Below are 27,718 nucleotides of genomic sequence, written 5' to 3' on the forward strand. Positions count from 1 at the left end.
GACCTCCCTGTTGAGTTTTCAGAGCACTTCGCTAAATGCCATGTCTTGTAATGAGAAGCCATATTAGCTGGTTTCTTTTTTTTTTAAATGTATTTATTTCAGGATTGTGATCGGCTTCTCCGGCCAGCTGATGCCTGCAGGCCGCTCCGCTGGGCTGCTGCTTGTTCTGCCGTGGAAAGATGTTTCATTAATAAGAGTTTGAACTGAAAACTGGGGGGATGCGATGTGTGTGTGTGTGTGTTTGCTGTTTCGCTTGGTCGCCAGGAATGGGGACAAACGCTCCCGCCCGTGCCTCCTGGAGAGGGGAGGCTGGAGAGGGAGGGACGGGACCGGCCCTTTGCTTGCAGCCTCAAATTCCTGCTGCCACCGGCTGGACTCCCCACCGCGGCAGGTGTTTTTGCAATAGATTCATCCCCTCCACCTCCATCCCTTGATTTGCTCCAGGAATGGATGCTATTGAGGAAATAAAAACCCACCCAAAAAACCCAAAATTGTGCTGAGCACAGTGCTTTGAAAAGTAGGTGGGGGGAAACAGCTTATAATCCTGATTTTGCTCCCCCGCCACGTCAGCTACAGCCCCGGCTCCTTCCCTGGGGCAGGGAGAGCCCTGGGTCATCGCGTGGGCTTGTCACCCCGCGCTTGAACGTACCACCCCGCCTGCTCTCCTGATAAAAACCCCCAAAATCCCAAGATACCGGTTCGTTCTTCTGCGTTTTTTTGGCAGCTTGTTATCTCTGCTTTATTAAATTGCCCGCTGTGATAGGAGGTGAGAGATGGAAGACATCGCATTGCTTCTCTTCCAAAGCTTTCTGCTCCGGTGGTGTCTCCGGATAAATAGCCGTCCCCTGCTTGCTCAGCCAGGTGGACGACCGCTTTGAATGATTCTTCTTGAGAGTTTGGGAGGCCGAAGCCGCACGATTGCCCTTAGAATTGAAGATAAAGCTGTGTTTGAGGAACCCAACGTCGCCCACACAGCATGAGGGGGGCTTCAGTGGGAAAGCTCGGGGTGGAGAGGTCTCCTTCCCCGTCCTCGCTCGAGCGGGAGCGGAGCTTTCCTCGGGTCTGAATACCCATCACTTGGAAAAAGGGGCTGCGTCCAGTCTAGAAATCGTTGGCAGCAGAAGTGGTTGGAAACTGGTGGTATTTACGGCAGCTCCCCATTTACTCGACAGCTTTTGGTGGTCTTAACGGTGCTGGTGATGTCTGTGTGGAAAATTGGGGAGGTCGAAAGAGGAAAAGGGGAGGAGGTTGTGTGCTTCTCGATGGAGACGTTGCCTGCCCAGCTACAGAGAAAGCTGGCTGTTGCTTAAATGCGTCATTTCGTGTGGCCATTCTCATTTCTGAAATGAAAAATTAAAAAAAAAATAGATTAAATCTGGAAAGGAGGGAAATGAAATGTTTGAGGTATTACAGTAATCCTGATTTTTTTTGCCTGTCTTTACGTTTCTCCCTGTTTTGATTGCAGGCTCAGACACCAAGCACACAAAGAGCTTTATGCCTACAAACAGGTGAGAAGACACACAGTGAGTTCTCTTCCCTTCTGCTTAGTGCCAAATCCGTGCCGGAGTAGTCACTCCGTCAGGTTTCCTTGCGCTGTTCTTCTCCTTGGGAGGCTCTTGGTCTTTGAAGAGAAGTCGTAAAGCCTGGGCAAACCTCTGTCCCCGCTGATTTAACTTTTTTCTACCAGCTGGGCTCCCCAGGAGCATCTCTCACCCATTAGTCTGCAGGTCTCCGGGTTTTCAGACAAGGTCCCGGAGCGGTGGGGACATCTCCACCCCTGGAGCACCTCAACAGGGGAACCTCTCCAAACCCTCACCTTATTTCCTGCTGGTGAGCAGTAACGCCGTCGCTTCCCCCTGTACTCGGCGCTGGTGAGGCCGTACCTGGAATACTGCATCCAGTTTTGGGCCCCTCACTCCAAGAAGGACATTGAGGTGCTGGAGCGTGTCCAGAGAAGGGCAATGGAGCTGGGGAAGGGTCTGGAGCACAGGGCTGATGGGGAGCGGCTGAGGGAGCTGGGGGTGTTCAGCCTGGAGAAGAGGAGGCTGAGGGGAGACCTTAACGCTGTCTACAACTACCTGAAAGGAGGGTGTAGTGAGGTGGGTGTTGGTCTCTTCTCCCAAGGAACAAGCGGTAGGACAAGAGGAAATGGGCTCAAGCTGCGCCAGGACAGGTTTAGGTTGGATATTAGGAAAAATTTCTTCACGGAAAGGGTAGTCAAGCATTGGAAGAGACTGCCCAGAGAGGTGGTGGAGTCACCATCCCTGGAAGCGTTCAAAAAACGGGCAGACGTGGCACTTGGGGACATGGTTTAGTGGCCATGGGGGTGTTGGGTTGATGGTTGGACTGGTGATCTTAGAGATCCTTTCCAACCTTAAAGATTCCTAGTTTTTACTTCATTATAATTAGTTATATATATTAGTTAGTGATAGGACGAGACGAAATGGGCTTAAGCTGCGCCAGGGGAGGTTTAGATTGGAAATTAGGAAAAATTTCTTTACGGAAAGGGTGGTCAAGAATTGGAACAGGCTGCCCAGAGAGGTGGTGGAGTCCCCATCCCTGGAAGTGTTCAAAAAACGGGTAGATGTGGCACTTCGGGACATGGTTTAGTCTGGTCTACCCTTGATTGGCTTAGAGTAGACTTGGTAGTGTAGGTTAATGGTTGGACTGGATGATCTTAAAGGTCTTTTCCAACCTAAACAATTCTATGATTCTATAAATGATCCAGCCACCAAGCCAGGAGGCGTGGGGTTGCTGCTCTCCCCTTAATTGGTTTAGTTGTGGAGTTGGACTGGGTGATCTTAAAGGTCTTTTCCAACCTAAAGGATTCGATGATTCGATGATTCCCTAGCAATCAAATGATGTTTTGTGGGGTCCCAATCTGCTCCCCGGCTCGTGCCCGGCTGCTGCGGAGCAGCCGCAGCCACGGGGCTCTCGCAGGGACCTGTCGTGGGGAACACCCCCACGTCACCCTGGCAAACCCAGCTGTTTCCCACATGCACCCACGCGCGCCAGCGCCTTCGTTCAAATCAACACGGCCGAGAGAGCGGCGTCAGGCTGCTGCTTCAGCGTCCTGTTTGCTCCAGGGCTTCTGTACTTTTTCTGCCTCCGATCTGGTATCCGAGCAGGAAATTGGGTGGAGTTGGGCTGATAGGATATGATAACACGTGGTCGTCCCAGATTTACAGCCCTCTCCGGGTGTTTAGCCTGGATGGAGTGAAAATGAAGTGGCAGACGTCCATGCGGGAGCTCGCTGCACAGCGCAGGAGCCCAGGAGGTTTAAATTCAGGAGGAGACCTCCTGGATTTGGCCCTCGTGTTAGCGGTTATAGCTGTGCCAGCGCTGCCTTCCTCCCGCGTCTGCGTGGGGGTGAACACTTGCTGCGCTGGGTTTGCTGCCGGTTTCCAGTTCTGCTGGGACGCTCAATTAACGGGGATTTTTGCTGCGAACGCTCTTGGGAAAAGCTGTGTCCTGACGCCGGTGCTCTGTCTTGCAGGTTATACTCAAGGAAAAGGTGAAGGAGCTGAACCTACACGAGGTGAGTACATCCCTGGGGCGGTAGTGTAGCGGCAAAGACACCCTCACCCTCCTCTTCCTCGCACTCGGGGAGGGGATGGGGGACAAGCAAAGGCAGGAAGGTGCAAAAACTCAAATTTAACTCTTTTAGGAGCAAAACGCGCAGCAGCCAGCAGCGGGGTTTGCTCTGCAGCCTCTTGCCCCGGTACAGGGAACGTGGGGAGCGCAGGTTAACGGCTGTGCCGGCAGCTCCCTCTCTCCCCAACGCTGCTTTTCTCTTTCGGAAACTCGAATTGCGTGTTAGTGCAGCCGGTGAAAGCACATCTGCAAAGGGGGTCTGGGTTAACCCATCTCCCTCCTCCTCCTGGGTGTCTTTTAGCTTCTACGGCATCATTAGGATTTATTGCATTGTTGTTATTGTTGGTAGTAGTAGTATTAGTATTATTCATTGCATTATTATTTATATTATTGTCGTGGTTTAGCCCCAGCCAGCAGCTCAGCCCCACGCAGCCGCTCGCTCACTGCCCCTGCCCCGATGGGACAGGGGAGAGAATCGGAGGAGTAAGAGTGAGAAACACTCCTGGGGTGAGATAAGAACAGTTTAATAATTGAAATAAAGCAAAATAGTAATGATAATAACAATATAATAATAATAGTAATAATAATATACAAAGCAAGTGATGCCCAATGCAATTGCTCACCACCCGCTGACCGATGCCCAGCCCGTCCCCAAGCAGCGATCGCAGCCCCCCAGCCAACCCCCCCAGTTTCTATACTGCCCATGACGCCGTATGGTATGGAATAGCCCTTGGGGCAGTTTGGGGCAGTGTCCTGGCTGTGCCCCCTCCCAGCTTCTTGTGCCCCTGGCAGAGCATGGGAAGCTGCAAAGTCCTTGACTGGCATAAGCAGTGCTGAGCAACAACTGAACCATCAGCGTGTTATCAGCATTCTCCTACTAAATCCAAACCACAGCACTGTGCCAGCTACTAGGAAGAAAATTAACTCTATCCCAGCCAAAACCAGGACAATTATTTATTGCATTATTATTACCACTGCAATAAAGAGCCGTGGGGAGGCAGATGCAGGCCAGGCCGCGTGTAACCAGCGTCCTGTGCCGGTTCCGTCCCCTCCAGCCCCGCTCAGCCTCGCCACCGTCCCCCCGACGCACGCAGCACATCTCCGCCGGCCGCGTTGCTCGGGCAGGGTAAACTGCCGGGATTTAACTGAAATCAAAGATAAAGCACGCTCCCCAGGCTTCTGCCCCTCCCGCTCCCGGTTTGCAGCTTTGCAGGGAAGAGGTGGCTGGAAGAGGCAGGCAAAGGGGTGTCTGCTTGGAGGTGTTAAGAATTAAACCCCCTTTTTCCAGCCCCAAAAACATGAGGGTTTCTTCTCGGCTTCGGGAGGAGTGCAGAGTCCGCAGCAGCCATAAAGCAAAGCCCCAGCGGACTTTGCATTTAAATTTCACAGGGGGAATCGCGCCAGCGACCGCTGCAGGCGCAGCAGTGGCTCCGTGCTGGGTGCCTCTGCGTAACGGGTTCAGAGGGTCTCCGGGGGCTGAAACGCGTCTCGGGGTAACGCTGTTACCCTCACCCACCTCTGCCTGCCTGCCCCGGCGGGGTTAAAACACATCAGTTGTTCTCTGCGGGTTTCCAGGCGGTTTTGGGGCTGAGTGTCCCTATTTTACAGACCATTTTTCATACTCAAGTTGAGCAGGAATCTGCTGGAACCCTGCTTCAAACACGGGCTGCTTTCATTTCCCCTAACGACAGCAAAAACGCCCACCCACATCCCCGACCTGAGTCCGCTCGGCTCTTCAATACCAGCTCCGTTTGCATGTCAGCTGCTGGTTTTTTTGTTTGTTTTTAATTCCCCGCGCAGAGCAACAAGAGCCCGTCCCACCTTTCATCCTCTTTTACGTTTTTTTTTTACTTTCATTAAAAAATAATCCAGCCACCAAGCCAGGAAACACGAAATTCTTACTCTCCCCTTAACTGGTTTAGTGGTGGAGTTGGTAATGTTAGGTTAATGGTTGGACTGGGTGATCTTAAAGGGCTTTTCCAACCTAAACGATTCGATGATTTAATGATACACATTTAACGATATACATGCTGTAGAGATACATTTAATGGTTGGACTGGACGATCTTAAAGGTCTTTTCCAACACAAACGATCCGATGATCCCGTGATCCTCACCCTCCGTGGGGCCGGCGGGCGGCGGAGGGACGGAGCGGTCCCGGCTCGAGGCCCCTGCTCCCGCTCCCCTGGCATCGCTGCCTTGCGGCGGGGGTTCCGCCAGCACACGGACGGGAAAGCGCTTCCCGGGGTGAGAAGCTTGTGGCGGGGGGGATTTGGGAGCGGGCCAGAGCCGGGAATGGCAGCGATAACCCTCCGGCCTCCTGCTCTGTCGCCTCCGCTTCCAGTTCTCCTCAGCTTTCCCAGTTTAAACGCTTTCGGGAAGGACGCGGGGTCTGTGGGGAAGGGGATAGAGCAGCTCGAGCTGTTTCCTGGGATTCGGGAAAGGCTGGAAAGGATTTTCTCTGGCTCCCTCCAAAATATCCCTTTTTGGGCATTTGGATTTTGGTATTTACAGTAAGCGGTTCTGGAGAGCGGAGCAGGGTGGGAGGATTTTGCAACTCTGCGGGGTGGCTGCCAGGGCTCGCCCGGAGCCTTGCAGAGGGGAAAGTCCCCGCCGAGCTCCTCAGCCCCATGTTTCTGGGTTTGTTTTTCCTCTTTTTTTTTTTTTTTTCCATCACGCTGCCTCTCCCAGGCTTTCACGGGGCTCACGATGTCCGTGTTCCTCCGCGACTGGGCCAAGCAGCTCTGCCAGCATTTGCTTGCTCCAGAAAAAAAAAAAAAAAAAAAAAAAGTCTCCGACGAGCTTTGGCTGGCTGGAAAGGTATCGACGGGCGCTGCGTTCCCGGGAAAGCCGGGAGCCTCCCGCGGTGCTTGCCAGCCACTGGCCTCATCCCGAGGGCTTTTGGCAGCGGGGCTGAGCCCTTGTTTTGGACTGCCGGAGACTCCCTGGCCGCAGGGGCAGGGGAGGGGGGCTGGGAAAAACAGCTGGGAATATCCAAAATCCCCAGGAATATCCAAAACGGGTCAGGAAAAACTGGCGGTGTGGGGGAAGGAGATTCCGGCTGGGTCTCTTGCCCGCCGGGAAAACAGCCACCGACCTTGGCATCCCTGGGGCAGAGATGCCCCCTTTGCCTTTTCCTCTTCCCAGAGCTATCCCTGCGGATGCAGCTCGGTCCCAGGGACGGGGCAGCAGCGTGGATCCGTCCCCCTGCACCCTAAAGCCTCCTGGCAGGTCAAAATGCATCCCAGCCTTCCGCTGCTCCGCTGGGAAAGGGAGAGCCCAGCCCCAGCCTGTGATCCCAAAGCCCCGGAAGGCTTTAGCGGGGATTCCACCCCTCTGCCATGCAGAAACTTCCCAAAGGTTTCTTCTGCAGCGTGGGGCAACAAAAAAAAAGCAGCTGCCTGGTCAAAACAGAGGGTTTATAGCAAAAGAGGAGGTCGCTTTCCCTTGGGTGCAGGTATTTCTCTCCTCACCCCCAGCACCGGGATCCTCACCGGCATCGGAAGCCAAATCGCCCTTTTTTTCCCCCAACCAAAGGCAGGGGCGAGGCGGGCGCCGGGGAGAAGATGGAAGCTGGCCGAGGGCATCGCTTAGCAGGAGGGGTTTTTTTTAGGGCAGGGGAAAGCATTTTGGCCAGGTCAGAGATGTCCGCGTGGTTTTTACTTGCAAAAAACCACCGCTTCCCGGCAGCTGACTCTCCGCCTCTCGATGTCTTTCAGATCTGCGCCGTTTGCTTGGAGGAGTTCAAGCCCAAGGACGAGCTGGGGATCTGTCCCTGTAAACATGCCTTCCACAGAAAGTAAGTGTGGCAGCCGGAGCCGGCGGCCGGGCTGCCCCGAATGCCGGCGGGCGGCCCCAGGGAGGCTCCTGGCCTGAGGGCTGCCGCTGCCGCTGCTTTCTTCCCGCCCCAATTCCCGGGGACGGAGGGGAACTGCGGCAAAAGGCTTGGAATTGCAGCATTTGGAGCAGCAAAGGTGCAGTCGTGAGCCGGCAAAACCGCTTCCCTTTAAAGAGAGAGCCGTCATACGTTCCAAAATGCATACATACGTTTGTGTGGGTGTGTATTTACAGCTATATTTATATACATTTATAAAATATACGTGCAGAAGCACTGGAACGAGCTCCCCGGGGAAGCGGCCCGGGCCCGAAGCCCGGTGATGTCCAAGAAGCATTCGGCAAACGCTCTGGGCCGCGGCGTGAGCTCGCAGGGTGCCCGGTCTTGAGTGCGGAGTTGGCCTCGACGGTCCTCGTGGATCCTTTCCAACTCGGGGTGCTCTGTGATTCGACGAAAAATGTCTATATATACATTTTATACATATATATATTTTATAAAAATGTATAACGCTATGAGTTGTAGCTCTATAATATATATACATTTCATAGGTATGATGTAGCTATGCTGTAGATACACATTTACGAGTTTTTACTTTCATTAAAAAATAATCCAGCCACCAAGCCAGGAAACATGGAATTGCTGCTCTCCCCTTAATTGGTTTAGTGGTGGAGTTGGCAGTTCTAGGTTAATGGTTGGACTGGATGATCTTAAAGGCCTTTTCCAACCTAAACGATTCGACGATTTAATGCTATACATTTAATGATATACATGCTGTAGAGATACATTTAATGGTTGGACTTGATGATCTTAAAGGTCTTTTCCAACCTGAACGATTCGATGGTTATAAAATCATCTTATATAATTATAAGATATAATATAAATTATAAATCATATAATATAAAACCTTACCTATTCATAAAATGCATATATACCTTTTGGTGGATATATGCATTTTATATCTTTTTGTGCCTGTCTTTGCATTTTTATCTCTCTATTTTATAAATGTATATAAATTAGGTATAATATGGGCTATGCACGCAAAAAATCCATGTACATACACACGCACGCGCGCACAAAACCATCCCAATACGAAGCGTAAAGGCACCGAAACGGCGAATTAAAAAAAAATCCGTCGGCCGCGGCAGCGCTGCAGGGAGGGTGAGGAGGGCTCGGGCGTGGCCGGTGGCCCAGGGCTGGTGGCCCACGGCGAGCAGGGGCGCGGGGGGGGTTGCAGGAGCCCTGCGACGCCCCCAGCGTGTCCGTGTCCCCCCCACAGGTGCCTCATCAAGTGGCTGGAGGTGCGGAAAGTCTGCCCGCTCTGCAACATGCCGGTGCTGCAGCTGGCCCAGCTGCACGGCAAGCAGGACCCCGGGCCCCCCCAGGGCCCCCTCCCCGGCGCCGAGAACATCGTATAGCTCCGCCGGCCGGGGGGCTGCCCCGCCGCCGAGGGGGCCCCGCCGCCGGCCCCGGGGACTCGCAGACGACCAAAGCACTACGGCACCGGCGCGGAGGGCCGGGACGCGGGCGCCGAGCCCGCAGCACTTTAGCGGGGGGGCACGTCCCCGCCGGCCCAAGCGGCGCAGCCCCGCGCCCCCCAAATCCTGCCTCCGCCGAGCCGTGCCGGGACGAAGCCCCCGCCGGCTCCGTGCCTCGCCCGCGGCGAGGAGGGGGCTCGGGGTCCTGCGCCCCGCGAGCCGGCCTTCCTCCAGCACGGCGCTTCGCCGGCACGACGCCCGCGGGCAGCGGCGCCGGAGCAGCCCCGCCGAGCCGCCCGCCGCCGCCCGAGCGCCCCGCTACGCTGCCAGCCTCGACGCCCCGCCGCTCCCCCCGAAAACGACGCCCAGACCGCCTCGGGGGGCAGCCCCGGAGCCGCACGCCTGCTGCCCGCCGCCGCCTCCTCTTCGCCGGGCCCGCCACGGGGTCACCGCTGCCTTCGCGAGCGCTACCTAGAAATTGGGGTCTGGCACCCGCTGCTCCGCCCAAAGGGCTCGCCGGGGCGGGGGAGCCGGCGTCGCCCCGGGGTGCTGCTAGGGTGCTGCTTGCCGGGGTCCCCCGGGCTCCGCGCCCCCTCCTCGGCGCGATGGCTACCTCAGGGGGGCCGCCGGCCCCTCCGACGGGCACGATCCTGGCGCAAACCATCGGCGCACGGGCCTGCGATGGGGGACAGGCGAAAATCCTGCCCTTGGGCTTCAGCCCATCGCTTCCGCCAGGCCCGGGGGGGTCGGGGCGAGAGCCGGCAGCGTTTTGGCCTTGCCACCCCCCCCCCCAACCACAGCTGCTGGGGGGGGGGCTGCCACCCCCTTGCCCCTCCGACCGCCTCATGGGGCGAATTTGGGCACCGGAGCAAACGCCCTGGCCTCCCCCTCCATTCCCAACCGGTATTCCCTTCTTTTTTGTCTTTTTGGTTTTTTGGAGGGGGGTCAGCGTTATGCGGCGGCGGCGTTCCCGGGCGCAGGATGGGGCGCGGGGCTGGGAAGGCTCCGGGGGGGTCGGTTTTCCCCCCCCTCCTGTAAATAGCGCGCGACTCCCGAGACTGTTTATGGAGCGTGGAGCCTCATAGACGTGTTTGTACACTACGAATTCTGCAGCAGAATATTTTTTAAAACGTTTGCTGGGGGGGGGGGGGGGGGGGGGGGGTGTTTGTTTGTTTGTTTGGGGTTGGGTGTTTTTTTTTTTTTGTAAGCTATATTTTTGTATATTTAATTGCTATTTTAAAATTCTAATAATGCGTCCTTTTTGCTAATCACATTATTCTTAAGGAAAAACGAGGAAAGAAAAAAAAAAAAAAAAAAAAAAACCACAAAACCACAACCAACCAAGCAGTTTGCATGTGATTTGACTTGAACTGTAAATAAAAGCAGGTTTTGGAAGCGGGGGTGTGTTTGCACAGGGCGGGGGGTGCGCACCTGGGAGCCCCCAGGCACAGGGAGCAGCCCCCCCCCCCCCCCCGGCCCCGGTGGGTTGGGGCCCCCTGGGCCACGCCGGCCCCAGCCCTTTTTTGGGGGGGGTCCCCATTGTCCCCGTGCCCCTGCGGCTGCAGCACCCCCGGGCCCGGAGCGGAGCTTTGCCCCCAGCCGGGCCATCGCCAGCCTCCGCCGGCCACCGGGGATGGGGACGGGCTCCTGGCTGCCTCTCCCGCTCGCCGCGTCTCGCCCCGCGCCCTCCCGGCTTCAGCAAAAATTAAAAATAAAAAATAAAAATCCCCCCCCCCCCCCCCGTCCGTCCCCGTTTCGGTGGCTTCGCTGTGGCCTGGTCTGGAGGAAGCGGGGCTCCCTCCTTGCCCGGTCCCCTGTCCCGCTGTCCCGTCCCTCTGTCCCATCCTGTCCCGCTGTCCCGTCCCTCTGTCCCATCCTGTCCCCTGTCCCGTCCCTCTGTCCCATCCCGTCTCTTGTCCCTCTGTCCCCTGTCCCGTCCCTCTGTCCCATCCCGTCTCCTCTCCCTCTGTCCCGTCCCACTGTCCCCTGTCCTGCTGTCCTGTCCTGCTGTCCCATCCTGTCCCTCTGTCCACTGTCCCCCGTCCCGCTGTCCCGTCCTGCTGTCCCATCCCGTCCTTCTGTCCCGTCCCGCTGTCCCGCCCTGCTGTCCCCTGCCCTGTGTCTCATCCCGTCCCTCTGTCCTGTCCTGCTGCCCCACCGTCCCGTTCCTCTGTCCCACTGTCCTGTCCTACTGTCCCCTCGTGCTGTCCCCTGTCCCTCCATCCCATCCCTCTGTCCTACTGTCCCGTCCCTCCATCCCGTCCCTCTGTCCCATCCCTCCGTCCCTTGTCCGTCTGTCCCGTCCATCCATCCCGTCCCTCTGTCCCCTGTCCCTCTGTCCCGTCCCTCTGTCCTGCTGTTCCCTGTCCCTCCATCCCCTGTCCCTCTGTCCCATCCCTCCATCCCTTGTCTGTCCCGTCCCTCCACCCCCTGTCCCTCTGTCCTGTCTGTCCGTCCCCTGTCCCTCCATCCCGTCCCTCTGTCCCTCCATCCCGTTGCTCTGTCCCTCCATCCCATCCCTCTGTCCCTCCACCCTGTCCCTCTGTCCTGTCTGTCCATCCCCTGTCCCTCCATCCCCTGTCCCTCTGTCCTGTCTGTCCATCCCATCCCTCCATCCCGTCCCTCTGTGCCTCCATCCCCTGTCCCTCTGTCCCTCCATCCCCTGTCCCTCCATCCCCTGTCCCTCTGTCCTGTCTGTCCATCCCGTCCCTCCATCCCCTGTCCATCCCGTCCCTCCATCCCCTGTCCCTCTGTCCTGTCTGTCCATCCCATCCCTCCATCCCGTCCCTCTGTGCCTCCATCCCCTGTCCCTCTGTCCCTCCATCCCCTGTCCCTCCATCCCCTGTCCCTCTGTCCTGTCCATCCCGTCCCTCCATCCCCTGTCCCTCTGTCCCTCCATCCCCTGTCCCTCTGTCCTGTCTGTCCATCCCATCCCTCCATCCAGTCCCTCTGTCCCTCCATCCCCTGTCCCTCTGTCCCTCCATCCCGTCCCTCCATCCCCTGTCCCTCTGTCCTGTCTGTCCATCCCGTCCCTCCATCCCCTGTCCCTCTGTCCCTCCATCCCCTGTCCCTCCATCCCCTGTCCCTCTGTCCTGTCTGTCCATCCCGTCCCTCCATCCCGTCCCTCTGTCCCTCCATCCCATCCCGCTGTCCCCTGTCCGTCCGTCCCGTCCCTGGCCAGCGCAGGGCCGCTGCCCTCCAGTGCTGGCTCCCCCCCCCCCCAGCCGGGAGCCGGGGGTCCCACCCCTGCCGAGGGGAGGCGCGGAGCCCCCTCCTCGCTGCCGTCCCGCCACGGAGCTCGCTGGGTGAAGATGGCCGCTGGCGGGACACGGCACGGGGCCCAGATGCACCGAACACCATTATTTGTTACTGCGGCTCCTGCTCTGGGGACGTGCATCGCTTTCACCCCCGCCCAGCCCCCACCAGCCACCCTTCGAAGGCCAGAGGGCCTCCAAAGCACCCAGCGTCACCTACCACCGAAGAAGTCTTTCATCAAACCCTAAAATGCCGCGATTTGCCCCGGAAGGACGCTAGAACCCCCCTGCTGCCGGCCGGAGCGGTTCTGGGAGCCTGCTGCTGCCACCCAAGGTGCCCCAGACCCCTCAGGAAGCCTCGGGGCTGCGAAGCCAAACTGCAAAAATCAGCGGAGCCCCGACGGGGGCCGTGCCCGGACCCCGCGAGCGCCCGGGTTTGGGTCACGCCCGGCGTTGGAGCCCCCGGGCACCAGCGCCGCGGGGGCGAGCGCGGAGAGGCGATCCTCGCCGCCACCACCACGCAAACGCTCCATTTTTATTTGTTTTTTTCCTTCCCCCTCCATTACCAGCCTTTGAAATGCAACCGATTCCCAGAGACCAGAACGTGCAGGGAGCGAAGAGTAATTATGGATTGCTGAGTGTTATTTTTAATAAGCTCCTAAAAAATCCACAGAAAGGGCTCGTTTACACCCATTTCATCCGCACGTTCTCGAGGCTCGGTCGGCTCGGCGCTCATCCCTTTGCTCCGTCGCTAGGAAGAACGAGGCGAAGAAGCAAACGAGAGTTTCAAGTATATAAAAATAACGGCTATTTTATTACAAGAAGAAAAAAACCCAACAACTTACAAAAAGATACACGTAATACATCAGAGACTTTGGTGTTGGACATCAGGCCACACAGGATCTACTCGGAATCCACAAAACCAAGGAGCTGCGCGCACGAACGCCGGGAAACGCGGGGACAGCGGCCTCGGGGTAGGGATTTCTTGCGGCCCAGGCTGCGGCGGAGGCTCCGCCGCTCGGTAGAGGTTTCCCGGTTCCCCACGGCTTCCCTCTGCCCAGCGAGATCGGCCCAAGGCAGCTTCTTCTTTCCGTCAGTCTCCGGCTCCCGCCGGCCACCGCCGTCGCAAAACGAAGCGCCCGTCCCCCAAGTATTACCTACAGAGCCTCCCCGTGCCGCCACGCTCTGCCTAAAAACCCCAGGACGAATTCAGTCTGCTCGGTCCACGCCAGCCCTGCGCCGAGCAGCGGAGCAGGTCCCGCGCACGAGGACGTTTCGAAAAGCCAAAGTTGGGTTTTCCGTTTCTTTTCCATGAGTCAAACCAAGGCCCGAGTTTGGACCGTGAGGGTGGGCGACCTGGCCGGAACCGCCTGGGTTCTGTGCTGCGTTACTACATTTGATACGGTAGGGTTAAGGCAAGGCTAGAACACCATCAGCAATTTCAAAGGGGAATTGTTTTTAATGCACCTACTTGGGGTTACCTTTTGTGTGATTTCACAAGAAATGAAGAATAAGTGAGGGCTCGGATGCAACAGATCCCAAACACGCTGCCCAGAGAGGTGGTCGATGCCCCATCCCTGGAAGGGTTCACGGCCAGGCTGGACGGGTGGAAGATGTCCCTGGCCTGGCACGGGCTTGGCCTGGGCGATCCCTGAAGGTCCCTTCCAGCCCAAAGCACGCTGCGACTCCAGGTTATCCTGACCAAAGCCCTTGCCTCTGGAAGTACCACGTTACATTGGATGCGGAGTGGCGTACGGCCGAAACCTGCCCTATACTGCAGAAAAAACACCAAAAATTTCTTCCGCAGACAGCACGCAGCAAAGATCACCTTCCACGTGAACACTACTGTCTTTTTTCCCCCCATTTTGCTGTTGTTGTCGGATCACTGGATGTATTCAGGAAGTTCCAGGCCCACGGTTAACTGAAGTTTAGAAAATGCCTCGCTTTATCTTGTGTCTGCTGTCTGGAACACTTAGCTAACAGGGCAGGCTTCAAGAGAAAAATCACACAGGATCTATCTAGCAAAGAGTCCATCTTCCAAATTCGTAGTTTCTTCCCTTTCCGGGCCCAAGGGAGAGGCAGGTACCACACCATGACCCCAGCGAGCTGCGGGGCACCTGGCGAGTACCCGAATCTCGGGCTGCAGCCACGGGCAGAGCCGGCCGCCGTTTGCTGCGCTGCTACCGCAGCTCTACCGCGCATTACGGCGGCCAAACTGCGAGCAACCAAAGCGGCACGGGCCGTCCAACGCCGCCATCGGGCATCCAAACGCACGTCGGGATCAGAGAGCTGAAAAATCGACTCTGAAAAGAAACCCTGACTTGAAATGACGCGTTCGGGTCAGGGCGAGAGTCATTCCAACGTGCGGGGATAAACCCCGGCGAGGGCGAAGCGAAGCGATGGGCACTCGCGTTTCGGGACAGACTGCAGCGCAAAGCGGAGACACGAGGAAGGCGGGCCGGCCGGCTTACGAACCGTACACGCGCCGCTTTGCTTTTTTAAACCGCTGTCCGCTACCCGCGTCTCTGCTGTTGTGCGAGATCGTTTATTCCGCCTGCAGTAAGCCCTTCCGAAATCCGCATCCCGAGATCTTTAGGGGCTCCGAAGTGCAGCGACCCGGTTCGCAGGCTGTCCGCAAGACGGCGTGCACGGAGAAAACGGAGGAGAGTACAGCATGCGTGTGGGAAGGAGAGGTTTCCCCTAGAAACTACTCGTTTAGCAATTAATAAACATAAACCGGAACATTACAGGAAGATCCCAACTGTATGATTGAAAGAAAAAGTGATCTCTTTGGTATAGTTATATGCAGCCAAGTCTTACAACACAGGAAGAAAATAAAACACAACCCCAAAACAAAACAAACAAAACTCCCGCTATTTCATCTCCCAATTTGCTTTTACCAGATCTGAAGGTCAGGGGCTGACAGACACTCCTAACGCTAGGCCAGCACTGCGGCACACACCGGCAGGGCGTCGGGGTCTGCAGAGAAGCGTTACGGGCCGAAATCGGAATCAACCCGAGCAGACCGAGGGCACCCGAGACACAGGATTTGCGCCTTACCTTTCGCCTCTGGCGCACAGAGAGAGGAAACTGGGGTAACGGGAATAAAGCCTCAGCGACAGCACAACGGCATCTGACGGCTCAGGAGCCAGCGCCGGGCCGTACGGTTTTTACGCGCCGGGGCCGTGCCGCTGTTCTTTCCCCTTTACAGACAATTTACAGCGTACCGAGAACGCGACGCCTTTCGTTTGCGGGACAGAAAACGCTGCAGCTCAACTCTGTGAACTGGGTAGACATGCAGCGCTCAAAGGAATCTTGATGGAGGGAACAGAGCGCAAGTCTGCTATTGTGTCACCATTAAACATATGTATTAGACTACATAAACCAGCTATTTGCTGTCAGCAACTAAGCGACCTACAGATGTTCCACGTACAACCGCCACCTCCGGTCAGCGCACTGGCACATAAACTCCTTTTGAACAAACCTGCGTTGTAACTGAAGATTGGTTTCAACTGTTTACAGACACAAACACAACAGTCTTTCTTCTAATCAGGTCACCCGCAATTATTTAAGAGTCAGTGAACGGATGCTTTGAAGCGAAACGTGGGCGTTGTGACCCAGGAAGCGCCCCGACTTCGTAGGTCCCCCGTATGGAATCTGCACCGAGTCAGGCTGAATCCAGGAGTTCCAGAAGAGCACCGACCGCGCCAAAATAACCCTGAAGAGCAAACAGACCGGAGTTATCTATTAAAAAAGCAAACGTGAGCACGCACCCAACACAAGAACAAGACTATTACACGTACGGTGGCATTTGAACAACTTATAAAAGATGGTGGGAAGAAATAACTACAGGTAGGTACGTTACAAACCAGATTTTAACTGCAATCGCCGTCGCGGAAAGCGGAGCCGCGTAGAATCATCTCTACCGTCAACAGACTTAAAAGAAAGCTCACAAGCAAGATGAGCTTGGTGGTAAACAATTCTGGTATTGGCAACTGGAACAATATCCCCGTTTTTCCGACCCCGCAGCGGGCACTGTGGTAACTGCGGCTGCAGTAACAGAGCACCGGGAACCGGCTGCACAAGGTGCATCGGCAGCAGCTGCAGACCCCAGACAGCTGTTGCCAGAGCGTACGAAGGGTTTTGCTTTTCACCCAAGACAAAAGAAATTGAAAAAGTGATTTCACCTCATGTTCCAAGAAAAGTGCTTTTAACTGTCCCTTCGACCAGTAGTCCAAAGCATACGCCAGAAGCCTCATCGAAATTGTATTGATCCGAAGGAAATTGCCAACGAACACCACTCGATTAATGTTCTGCAAGTGTTAAGGGAAAAAGAAAAAAAAAAAAAAGGGAACATTAAGGCTAAATTCCATTTTCTGCTTGCAACGATGAAAACCCCACCTTCGAGTAAGATGAAAAAAGTCACACTTATAGCACCTTATATGCAGCTTTTCAAATACATTTTCCAGCGAGGCTCGATGGAAAAACAAGCAGCTGAAAGCAGAGGGAAATCACCAGTCGACACCAAAGCAACCAGATCCAGAGAAACTGCGTCACCCCAAACAGCTGTTCCTGGCAGCTAGGGAGCGTAACTGCCTTGGCGAGCGGGGACGGGAGCTGCAGCGAGCAGAGTTATAATGCATTTGCAGCTTTCTGAACTTAGAATTTTAAAGCTGGACCCAAAAGAGCCGATACACAAGCAAGAGAACACCCAGTCGGCTGGGGTCTGGCAGCGGCAAGAGACGGTTCAAAAGAGCAGGGCAAGATCAGAAAGGGCGCACTGAGATCGTCAGGAGCTGCACTGGAGGGGCCAGACTACGCTGAAAGACAAAAAAAAGAACTGTACTGGGTACTGGTGAGGCCGCACCTGGAATACCGCATCCAGTTTTGGGCCCCTCAATACAAGAAGGACATTGAGGTGCTGGAGCGTGTCCAGAGAAGGGCAACAAAGCTGGGGAAGGGTCTGGAGCACAGGGCTGGTGGGGAGCGGCTGAGGGAACTGGGGGTGTTCAGCCTGGAGAAGAGGAGGCTGAGGGGAGACCTGATCGCTCTCTGCAACTGCCTGAAAGGAGGGGGTAGGGAGGGGGGGATCGGTCTCTTCTCCCAAGTAACAAGCGGTAGGACAAGGGGAAATGGCCTCAAGTTATGCCAGGGGAGGTTTAGATTGGATATTATGAAAATTTTTTTCCCCAAAAGGGTTGTCAAGCACTGGAAGAGGCTGCCCAGGGAAGTGGTGGAGTCCCCATCCCTGGAGGTATTTAAAAGACGTGTAGATGTGGCACTTAGGGCCATGGTTTAGTGGTGGACTTGGCAGTGCTAGGTTAATGGTTGGACTCAATGATCTTAAAGGTCTTTTCCAACCTAAATGGTTCTATGAATTAAGCAACTGCTGAAAGTGTTAGGCAGGATCTGCAGAACATTATAAACATCCACAATTCTGTCAGAAAGCAGTACCAGCCAGGTCGTGTTAAGACAGGCTCTTTTTCAGACTCTTCCACGCTACCTGGAAATCCACAGCCTAACTACAGCCTTTCTAGCTTAGGGATTTGAACAGAAGGGTTGATTTTTTTGCTACAAGATCCTTATACTGGCCAGGAACAGTGAACATCAAGTGCCATCTCCTCTCTCTCCCCCCAACTCCAGCCTTTGACTCATCATTAAAAAAGCTGAATGGCTCTCTACTGTTAATCTGAAAAAAAAGAAAAAAAAAAAGATTTAGAACCCATAACCAACACAATTCTGAAAGAAAGGAAAAGACCAACTAAGTAGTCATACTTTGGATTTAAATCGGACTTCCAGCCAAACTTTTCAATCCCAAAATAGTTCTCCTGATCCAAGAGATGAACTTTGATGCTTTCTTGTTCTCCAACAAGAAAATAATTTTCAGTTCCTCTTCTTACCGAGGAATCAGGATCAAGTCCTACCTGCTCCTTCACTCATGTCCTTCTACGGATTTTCCTTCAGTCCCCACATTCATCAACGCTTTCCCCTAACCATTCAGCATCCTCTCCGCGTTTGGCTGCGTACTCTAGAGCGAGGACTCCGCAGACGTACCATGGGCAAGACTGTTTGTAACAGGTCTTGCCTAGTTTCAGCGGTAAATGAAGGTAAACAGCAAGCATCTGCCAACAGCAAGAGGAGTCAGGAGGAGGCTTCACCCCGTCAGCTCATCCCATAGGAACGGGCGCAGAACGGAGCGGAGAGCAGGTCTCTGTTCTTTCATAGCCCTGTACAATGCTGCTTGACATGAATGCAACAAGGCAGCACTGTAAAGAAGCTGAAAGCACAAAGATACGGGAATGGCCGTGGAAGCAACGGGGCCTGACCAGGAAATCGAGCAACTCGTAAAAACAACACGGGGAAGGTGCCCAGCCCCTAGGCCCCTCCACCCCACCTTTTCCTTCTCTCAGTGGTCCCCAGAGCTGTACTTCATCGCACACCCACCGCTCTACAAACCACCGCGGAGAAGCTGTTTAACTCCTGACCGAGCCGAGGGCCTAAGGAGATCAACAGCCAAGCCCTAATTCAGTCGCAGCACAACGATCCGGCTCAAACTACACAGACGAGCAAGGACAAAATTTACTGAAGAGTCCAAAACAGGGGGTTACAACTTACTGAACATCCAAAAAACCGAGCATGAACACGCATCTACAGAAGCGCATGCAAGAAAGAAGGATTCTGCATGACAGCAGCACGCAAGCGATGCTTCAGACAAGAAACAACGAAACATTTCCCCTTAATACCTCATTAAGTGCACACATCCGTGCTATGGAGCCGATGTTGTTAGTGATGGTTATTAAAGTAGCCTTCGCGAGGTCCTCTTTGCTGACAGATTCCCGCTTCTCCTTGCTCATCATATTTCCAAAGCTGGAAAGAGAGTTTTCAGGTTAAAGGTCCATTTGCATCAGAATTCCAGGAGAAAATGGGAGCTGCTAATTTAACCAAAGCGATTCATCGCCAAGTATTTCTTTCTTAACTTTAAGAAGCCTTGCTATCGGTAATTTAGATCCAGTAAAACAGAACAGCAGAAGGAATGGTAGCTCTCCTAAGAGATGTAAATCCAGTTTTTCATCCCTGCGGAATCTCCCGTGAAAATAAAAATCGGTCAAGTCATTACCTGGAGGCTACGGCCCAGCCTGGCAATCCGAATCGCTCGTAGTCTCCTCCGTAAATGTCCCGCACCAGTTTGTCCACTTTGGTACTGTCTCCGTGGGACGCCATCTCTAGAGCCTCCTCAAAGGTGGAGCAACCGGTAAGAAGGCAGCAGAGACCAAAAAAGGTTCCCCCTCCGAGGCTGCAACGTAAAACAAAATGAAAGTCTCCCGGCCTTGCTTCTAAAGAGACAGAGAAAGAAAAGGGCTCATTCCATGCAAGCTCGGATTACCCAGCTGCGCATCCGAGTTAGCGCAGGGTGCCCCGTTCCTTCAGCTGCTTCTCTTTTCAGTGAGAGCAACCTTGGAAAAGCAGCAGTTTTCCTTAAATGCATTACTTTCAAATGACTTACAGCCTGCAAGGAATCCCACGCCCTCACAGCCTTCTGCAGAGGGCTTGTTTCTAAATGAGAAATTTGTTTTCTTATTTTCTTATTTCTTATTAAAATAAATATTAGTCCTGAGGGATAACTGGAGTATTAGGCCACAGCAATTCAAAACTTAGGGAAAAAAACTACGCCCTGTTCACTTTACTGTGCGTGCATGCCAATAATGATGTATAGTAAGAGTAAGATCTGTACTGTGGTGGGTTTTTTTTTTTTTATTATTATTATTGCTAACTTTCAGGAAATCCAGGAAAGCTTACAGCCACAGAGCTCTTTGGCTTTGCCTGGCAACAAGAGCCACATCTTCAAGAAGGGCAGCTCCAGCAGCTGTCTGGGGAATTACTGCCGAGCCAGCATCCCTTCCACCAAAATAAGGTAACGTTTGGAAGTCAGGATGCAAATCTCTACTGCGAGGATCAAAGCTAACAGTTGTTAACATGATCATTAGGAGTCTATTTGGGATAATCCCAAACTATGGGATCTCTCTGATGGCAAATAAAACAGCTTAGAAGCTGGTTTTTTCAGTTGCCCTGCTGTAGGAATTAAAGAGACTGGTTGCAGTAAGGAAACCAAAACATGAAATTCAGATTTTCTCTTCCAGAAGGGATCTGTGTTGGCAGAGATGAGGGACTGCAGCACAAGCAGGAGCTTGGTCATCCAGCTAGCCACCTTTCACGTAGCTTGTCCCTGACAACATCCTCTACAACGCAGAAATGCATTCCAGACTCTAAAATAAAACTCAAAAGTAAATTTACCCCCTCACAGCACTCACCTGGTGCCCGTTACCCGTTTATAGTTTTCTTTTGAATACACAGCCAAAATGCTGACCCCTGAGCCAATGTTCACCAAAAGGAGAGGATACGGATTCTCCAAGTTGAATGGGAGCTTCTGACATCTTTCGGCATCCGTCGGGTTCTCAAAATAGTAGCACTCTGAATGTCCATTGAATCCAACTGAATCAATGTACAAAACTCCTTTAATAAGGCAATCGAGTTCATCTACCTTACACAGCTGAAGGTCACCCATCTGGCAGGGGGGAAAAAAAAAAAGAAAGAAAGAAGAATATTCAAGAAGTAGCTAGGGATCTGAAGTGTTTATGCTCAGGGCTAGAAAAACGCACTCCCTGCCAGCGAAATTCAGCTCTCTCCATTACCCCCTGCGGTGGCTGATACAGAAGTTACAGATCGCAGGAGCGCTCCATCTTTCCCCACGCACGCGGACGGCTGACTGCCCCGGCCCCAACGCGTGCAGTCATGGAAGAGGGGGGAAAAGAACAACGGGATCCGCAGATGGCTGCCAAGAGAATCCCATCAACTTCCACGGGCCTGATTTAGGCCCCGACTCTGAGGCATTAGCGTGAAAAACAAATTAAAATGAGAAGGGACTTAACTGTTGAACCAAAACCCCCAAAAAAACCCCAACCAAAAAACCACCCAGAAAACAGAGGAAGTTATGAAATTGTTTTCCCCTCATGTCACTGCCTCGACTGCACAAAAAGCCTCTTTATGTGGTGCGTTTTTTCAAGCCCTGGTTAAACACATTATTTATCACACATGTTTTTCACCTATGAACAAGAATCAAACTTACAACGAAGCCACATGATGATGTCAAATCCCAGCTACTAACCTCCTTTCAGTTAATTTACCACCAAATCTGACTGAACCTCCATCAGCTCACTCACACGTGCGTTAGAAATGAAACCACATGAGCAAAGGAACAATAAAACAAATATTAAGCATGTGAAAGGCAGCAATGAGGGAAAAAAACCGCAAGACTGAGATCAGCATAATGAGAGATTAGTAACAGAGGAAGTCTTGTAAGAGCACAGGCCGTGGAAGTTAGTGAATAATTTGAGAGTTGCAGGAATGTTACATGCACTTTCAGGAAAGAAAGCATCCTAATTTGGAGATGTGAACTCGATTCCGCATGCCGTTTCCTGAACTGAGTTTAATTTGAGTTAGGTACACTCTTCCAAAGCAAAGATTTAGAGAAGTTTTCGAGTCTGCAGAGAAAGTTTCTAGTTTTAAGCTTTAAAAAAAAAATATATATAAATTCACTACCAGATCCCAATTGTATAGAAGCCAAAAATGCATACTGTGCGAAAGTCCTGCTCAAATTTGTACGCTCCACCTCCTGTGGCACATAAGGTAGTATGGAGGCTTGAGAAGTGTTTTTCGCTTCCCATTTGAATAAAAGCAGGCATGTCATGAGTAGGAAAGCGTATAAAGTGCAGATTGCCTTTACGTCCACACAGGGTAAGGTCCTTTAGTTCAAGGTGCACATCCCGAATGCCTGTAGATCCATAGGCTACGTTTGACGTCAGGTATTTGCGGATGCTTTTGAGATTTTCCACTTCCTCCTCCTCCTCTTCAGCGGTGATGTCCTTTGGTTCAAAATAAACAAGTTTGACCAAGGTCCCTCCGATATCCAAGCCAAACCAAGGAAAGACTAAAGAGAGGAGGGGAAAAAAAAAAAAAAGAAACAGGGTTTGATATTGTCATACCACCAGCAAAATGCTTATAAACTGAATTAATTCGTGCAATTCTCCAGGGACTCCAAAAGGCAGGCCTGTTTGATCTATTCATTTCTGAAGCGGCAAACAGAAGACAAAATGTTAGCAGTCTGGTCTGTCTTTCACAAGTGTGGCTGAGACTCCTCCGCACACGGACTTAACTCCTGTTTTGAGATACCTCATGCTCAGGAGCTCCCAACATCTGATACGCAATCCTCAAAATACTTCCCACCACCACACACAGTGCAGGTCTGAAAGTATTCGCACACGCGCTAGATACTGCTGCAATTTTAATCCCCAGCTATTTCTTTTATAAAGTTCTGATCCAGAGCCAGAGCCAAGGATAATACCAGTGCATTTACATCAAAGGGATGTAAACGTTAACTAATTACAACACATAACTGAGGTAGACAAGTAATCTAAGATGCCCCAGGGAGACAAAAACAAATGTCTAATTGGATTATTTTATTAGTCAAATTCCCCCATGGTACAAAATATGCATTAGTGTCAGGTCCAGCAACACTTACAGCTGTATTAGATAATGAGCTTCTTGGAAAAGATCAAGAGAAAACCCCGATCAGATGGAATCTGCGATTAGAGCCGAGAACTGGAACAGATTAATATTACTATTAATGAGCTAAAGGAGAGGCTAGAGCTAACAAGATACATGGGCTCCAGAGCAAAGAGAAAAATGTAGCCACATGTTGTGGCTTACGGCAGCAGGATTAAACCCTTATGTTTTTTCCCAAAAAGGAAAAAAAGGAATGTTTAGAAAATAAACCCGAATGCAGCACAGATGTTACTAACATTCCTCGGGAAAGAAGGATCTCAGGTTTTGGTAAAATTCTTACATGTCAGAGACAGGCACGATAACATGCTACCATTATTTTTGCAAAATAGGTTTGCTTATCTGCAGACAGATAAGCAACGTGCCACACGCAGAAGTCCTCGCTCCTACCGCCGTTCGAAGGCGAGTATCCCTCCGGTGAACCTCAGGGAAGCAGCAGCCGCCCCAGACCGCAGAAGGGCCCAGGCGAGAGCACGTTCCTCGCGCCCCCGTCCCAGCGGCGCGGGAGCTGCGCGCCGAGGCCGCGCCACTCGAGCCGCGGGGGCACCGAGCCGTCGGAGAGCAGCGCCCAGAGGCGGCACTTGAGCAAGCTGAAGAGCAAAGGAAACAACTCAGGGGCAGGAGGGAAACTCAGTCCCAGACCAAACCACCTCCGAAAAGCCACAAAGCCGGCAGGCAAGCACGTGTCTGCAGACGACGTATCCTCTCCTCAGCAGGTTAACTCGGTGGCTGTACGGAGCGGAGGTAAGACAGGCCTGGGGAGAGCATCACAGTTCCCCAGGAGCTGCTAGAGAGCTGCCCACGTTAATTTTAAACCACCGAGTTATTTTTGTATATTTACACAGAGGACACCCCCAACAATCCCCAGAAGAGATTCTGAAAGAAGATGCAAGCTCTATTTTAGGAAGCACATCCAAATCTCAATCATCCTCTATTTCTAACGCATTTACTTCAAACAAGAACAGACATAAAAATAACTCTTCATGAACGAGAGAGAGGGAGAGGGAGGGAGAAATCTGAATCACGGCCCAATGGAGGGTGAAAGCAGGAACATTTCAAGGGCTTTGGACAATTTCTCATTCTGCGCTCCTGAAATGAATTTCAGGATTGCAAACTCCATCAGCATTCCAGGATGGAAAGCCTACCAAGTGCTCTACTTGGAGAAAAGTTTGGCATAAGTATCCTTAGTTCAAGACTCCCTCGAGAAAGCCTTACTCTAGCTAAATTAAACAGTTAAGTTAGTTCTCAAGAGAGGAACGTTGGCTGCCCGGGCCTCATCACGCCATGCGAGGAGAACCGCATCCCCGGGGACAGCAGGCCAGGAGGAGCACCCTCACGGGAAGGGGAGCCCAAGACCCCGGAGTACACGTGAAGGGAAAAGCAGGACACACTCCAGGATTTCCGTACCCCCAAAAGAAAGGGCCTCGTCACGCAGGAGTGCGGCAACAGGAGCTGGGCCGGCAAGCAGAAGCAAGGGACCACGACCACTCCGAGAGGGAGCTGGCCGCCCCGTTCTGCGCGGCGGGTGTCAGGGCGGCAAACGCCCAGCGTGCGCTTGCTTCGCTCACCTGCTCGTCCCAACACCTTAAACCTCAAAACCTGCACGCAGGCCCACCTGATGCCCTGTTAAAGCCATCTCCAATACGGCCCATGCATCCATAAGTCATCCGTTTTCGTGGCAGAATAGGACCCCCTCGAAGTATTTTTCAACCAAAGTCCTAGATTTACAGCTAACTACCGCAGAAAAATGCTCTGAACAAGGATCGTGCCCTGTCATTGAAAGAAGCAGCAATGACAATACCATCAACGTCACGCAGGCAAAAATAGGGCACTGGCAGCCAAAGCAGAGCCTTCTGCTGCTGCACCAGTCCCTCCAGTGACTGGAACTGGTATTAAATACTGTCGTGGTTTAGCCCCAGCCAGCAACTAAGCACCACGCAGCCGCTCGCTCACTCCCCCTACCCCGATGGGATGGGGGAGAGAATTGGAGGAGTAAGAGTGAGAAACACTCCTGGGCTGAGATAAGAACAGTTTAATAATTGAAATAAAGTAAAATAGTAATGCTAATAGTAACAGTATAATAATGATAATAATAATAATGATACACGAAGCAAGTGATGCCCAATGCAATTGCTCACCACCCGCCAACCGATACCCAGACAGTTCCCGAGCAGCGATCGCTGCTCCCCGGCCACCCCCCCCCAGTTTATATACTGAGCATGACGTCATATGGTATGGAATAGCCCTTGGGCCAGTTTGGATCAACTCTTCTGGCTGTGCCCCCTCCCAGTTTCTTGTGTCCCTGGCAGAGCATGGGAAGCTGAAAAAGTCCTTGACTAGCATAAGCAGTACTCAGCAACAACTAAAAACATCAGCATGTTATCAACATTCTTCTCCTACTAAATCCAAAACACAGCACTATGCCTGCTGCTAGGAAGAAAATTAACTCTATCCCAGCCAAAACCAGGACAAATACCCAGTTCATGTACATGATCACCAAACCCAGTTTCCCCACACTCACTGTGCTTTTCAGTACTGCATAAGCTCTGTTGGAAAACTAGCGAGCCTTAAGCAAGAAAAGGAACAAGAAGAGGCTTCCCACGTTACTCAGCCGAGTCCTCTCCTGTCCCTCGTGGTCACTAACATCCTGGAATCCCTCTTCACAAATTTCCCACTCTTAAAAGCACTCGGCTGTTTTGTGGTCTCTGCTGTGACAAAGGGACTGGTTCCAGAAACCTCCCGTCCAGGAGCTGGGAAACCTCCTTTGGATTTCTGGAATATATTTGTTCCTGTCAGGACATGTAATTTTTTTTTCTGTATTACAAAACTGGCACTTTGTTTTTCTTTTAAAGCATCCCCACCCTCATATTTAGAGACAGCAATGCTCTCCCCAACCTCACTTGGCCAGGCTACGCAAGGGTGAAAAAAAAACCAGGGAGAGAGCAGAGGATGGGGTCTCAGAGGTGCCCTCAGTGAGGTGCAGCAGAAAAGCATCCAAAAACTAAGGCACGGTGCCCTGCCGAAGCCACATAGCTGAAAATGCCCTACGGGCTGCTTCATCACAAGCTAAGGGGCTTCCGCTCCAGAGCAGACACTCAGCTGGCAGCACAGGCATCTGTTCAGCAGGATAACACTAGTTCATTTTAAAGTTGGCTGTGAAGTTCACACACCAAACTCCTACATTCAGGGACACAAAGCTTCCAGATTTTAGGGCACGAGAAATCACCAACTCAGTCTATCAGTTTAGGAAGCTTTCCTAGTCACCAAAAAAAAAAGAAAGATACCAGCTCCTTAGAAACTTCATCCCAGCTCACTCTCAGTGCCCTCAAGACTTTCAATTTTTTAATGTATATAAATTTACTTTTTATTCCGGTGGTGCTATAGCTGCCACTGAACTAGCACAACGTCAAGCGTATCCACGCCAGTTATCCGCCGTCTGGCACACCAGAAGACATGGCTAACGGGGAAGGAGGAATGACACCCGCAGAGCTTGCTGTAAACTGCAGTCAGGTTGGGCCCAGGGCTCACCAGTCCTCACTCTGCGCTGGCCCCGCTAAATCCCAGCTGGCCCCAAAAAGAGCAGCCAACCCCCTCCGTGCAGGGACACGGCCTCGGACCGGAGGCAGCTCCGCACATCCGTGCGGCACCAGCTGCAGAAAGGCTCCGCACGGAGCAGCTGGAGTTCTCCATCTGCCACCAGCGCAGCTACACCTTCAGGAAGTCACCAGGGAGAAATTCTAAAAGATAGCCTATTAAGGTAATTAACTTAAACCAAATGATTCCTAATTATGGATCTCTCACTATATACATCCCAGCCACAGGTTAAGAATCCAAGGAAGAAGCGTGCTAGCTCAAAATTAAGTACTTTACCGTACCGTAAAGGATTTTCTATGCAGTGAAACCTGCACAGAGCGCTCAGATCATCTGGGGCAGGGACAAAACTTCCCCTCTAAACCCATTTTTTGTAGGAAAGTGGTCTGGCACACAAACAAGAGGATGAAATTATTTCAACGACGTGGAGAACCGTTCTTTTTTTTCCCCTTACACTTACAGGAAGTCAGCCGACATGAACATGCAGGGCAGCAACAGCTCTTCCATATCTGAGAACTAGAAAAATCCATGCCTTCAAAGGGAGGAAGGAGGAAGCTCTCTTGGATGAACGCCATCGCCGTCTGCTACTGAGATTTCTCTGAAAACACTGATTCTTTTCCCCAGCATCTACAGTGCAGCTGAAAGGCATCCAAAGATCTCTCCCTTGTAAGCCTCTACAGCATTTTTTCCAAGAGAGCTGCTGCAGAAGACGGCAGATCCAGAGCAGCGTGAGGTCTGGTGGCACCCAGCAGCCTCTGGGCAGCCCGGAGGCTGATTCTTCTCAGTCAGAAGGTTCTGCTGAAATAACCGGCGCAAGAAGACGCCGGCTTTAATGGCCAAGGCAGAAAAGGCAAACGCTGCCTCTCTTCACCACCTCCCCGCTGCTACTTGGAGCCCTCCGCGCTGGGAGCGAGCCTCACACGTCTCTCCTTTCCGAGTGCTTACCAGCCAGAGAGCGACGGGGAGGATGAGAAAGCCGTAGGCACAGCAGGGGAAGAGCATCGCGGCACGAACCTCTGGACTCTCCTCCTGCCCCGCACCTTCCGGGAAGCGTTTAGTCTCTCCCTGGGTATTTGGACATTTACAAGAAAGGCAGAAAATCCTCTTCTCAAAGCCAGAAGCGCTCACCGTTCAAAACCTTCTACAGTCTTCTCCTTAACGAAACCCTCCACATTCTTTGTTAGTAATGACGGCCACTAACCCCGCTCTCAAACATTGTGTAAGACAAAGAAATAAATCCACCGGTATTCGGTGTGAAAAGTAGTGAGGGTGCAAAGGTGACTTAAGGAACTGGCAAGACCCTGGCTCCACTCAGCAGATCAGGCACACAACGATGAGCCTTATTTGCGTTTGC

At 52.7% G+C, this 27,718-nt stretch overlaps 2 protein-coding genes across 8 annotated transcripts in view; one reads left to right on the forward strand and one right to left on the reverse strand.

The window, feature by feature from the left end:
• RNF24 (ring finger protein 24) overlaps positions 1 to 8,842 on the forward strand; it is a 28,412-nt gene extending 19,570 nt beyond the window's left edge. For 4 of the 5 annotated variants that reach the window (XM_075708686.1, XM_075708685.1, XM_075708688.1 and 1 more), the window contains exons 3-6: positions 1,466 to 1,508; positions 3,497 to 3,538; positions 7,312 to 7,391; positions 8,704 to 8,842. In XM_075708686.1, the coding sequence (XP_075564801.1) occupies positions 1,466 to 1,508; positions 3,497 to 3,538; positions 7,312 to 7,391; positions 8,704 to 8,842 (304 nt within the window). The remainder of the gene's footprint in view (positions 1 to 1,465; positions 1,509 to 3,496; positions 3,539 to 7,311; positions 7,392 to 8,703) is intronic. The other variant, XM_075708684.1, reaches the window with a different exon arrangement.
• Positions 8,843 to 14,509: 5,667 nt separating this feature from the next.
• Positions 14,510 to 27,096, reverse strand: PANK2 (pantothenate kinase 2). 3 transcript variants are annotated; one of them, XM_075709240.1, is made up of 8 exons: positions 26,825 to 27,096; positions 21,789 to 22,141; positions 20,466 to 20,719; positions 19,274 to 19,450; positions 18,900 to 19,023; positions 16,344 to 16,469; positions 15,217 to 15,874; positions 14,510 to 14,917 (listed from the first exon to the last, which is right to left on the reverse strand). In XM_075709240.1, the coding sequence occupies exons 1-7, from the start codon at positions 26,937 to 26,939 to the stop codon at positions 15,824 to 15,826; spliced, it is 1,200 nt and encodes a 399-aa protein (XP_075565355.1). In that variant the 5' UTR covers positions 26,940 to 27,096; the 3' UTR covers positions 14,510 to 14,917; positions 15,217 to 15,823. The 3 variants fall into 3 exon arrangements, with proteins under 3 accessions (XP_075565355.1, XP_075565357.1, XP_075565356.1); XM_075709242.1 differs by lacking the exon at positions 26,825 to 27,096 and having other exon boundaries at positions 21,932 to 21,966; XM_075709241.1 differs by lacking the exon at positions 26,825 to 27,096 and having other exon boundaries at positions 21,754 to 21,819.
• Positions 27,097 to 27,718: the final 622 nt, after the last annotated feature.

Source organism: Pelecanus crispus, chromosome 4, assembly GCF_030463565.1.
Source record: "Pelecanus crispus isolate bPelCri1 chromosome 4, bPelCri1.pri, whole genome shotgun sequence".
Lineage (NCBI taxonomy): Eukaryota > Metazoa > Chordata > Aves > Pelecaniformes > Pelecanidae > Pelecanus > Pelecanus crispus.

What these genes read in the sequence shown, in the direction of transcription:
- PANK2 (XM_075709240.1), bottom strand. Translation starts at nt 26,939, where the DNA reads ATGGCGTTCATCCAAGAGAGCTTCCTCCTTCCTCCCTTTGAAGGCATG. An exon ending in TTCATGTCGGCTGACTTCCT is followed by an intron (nt 22,142 to 26,824) that starts GTAAGTGTAAGG and finishes TCCTCTCTTTAG; the next exon opens with TCTTTCCTTGGTTTGGCTTG. An exon ending in TTGAGCAGGACTTTCGCACA is followed by an intron (nt 20,720 to 21,788) that starts GTATGCATTTTT and finishes CCCCCCTGCCAG; the next exon opens with ATGGGTGACCTTCAGCTGTG.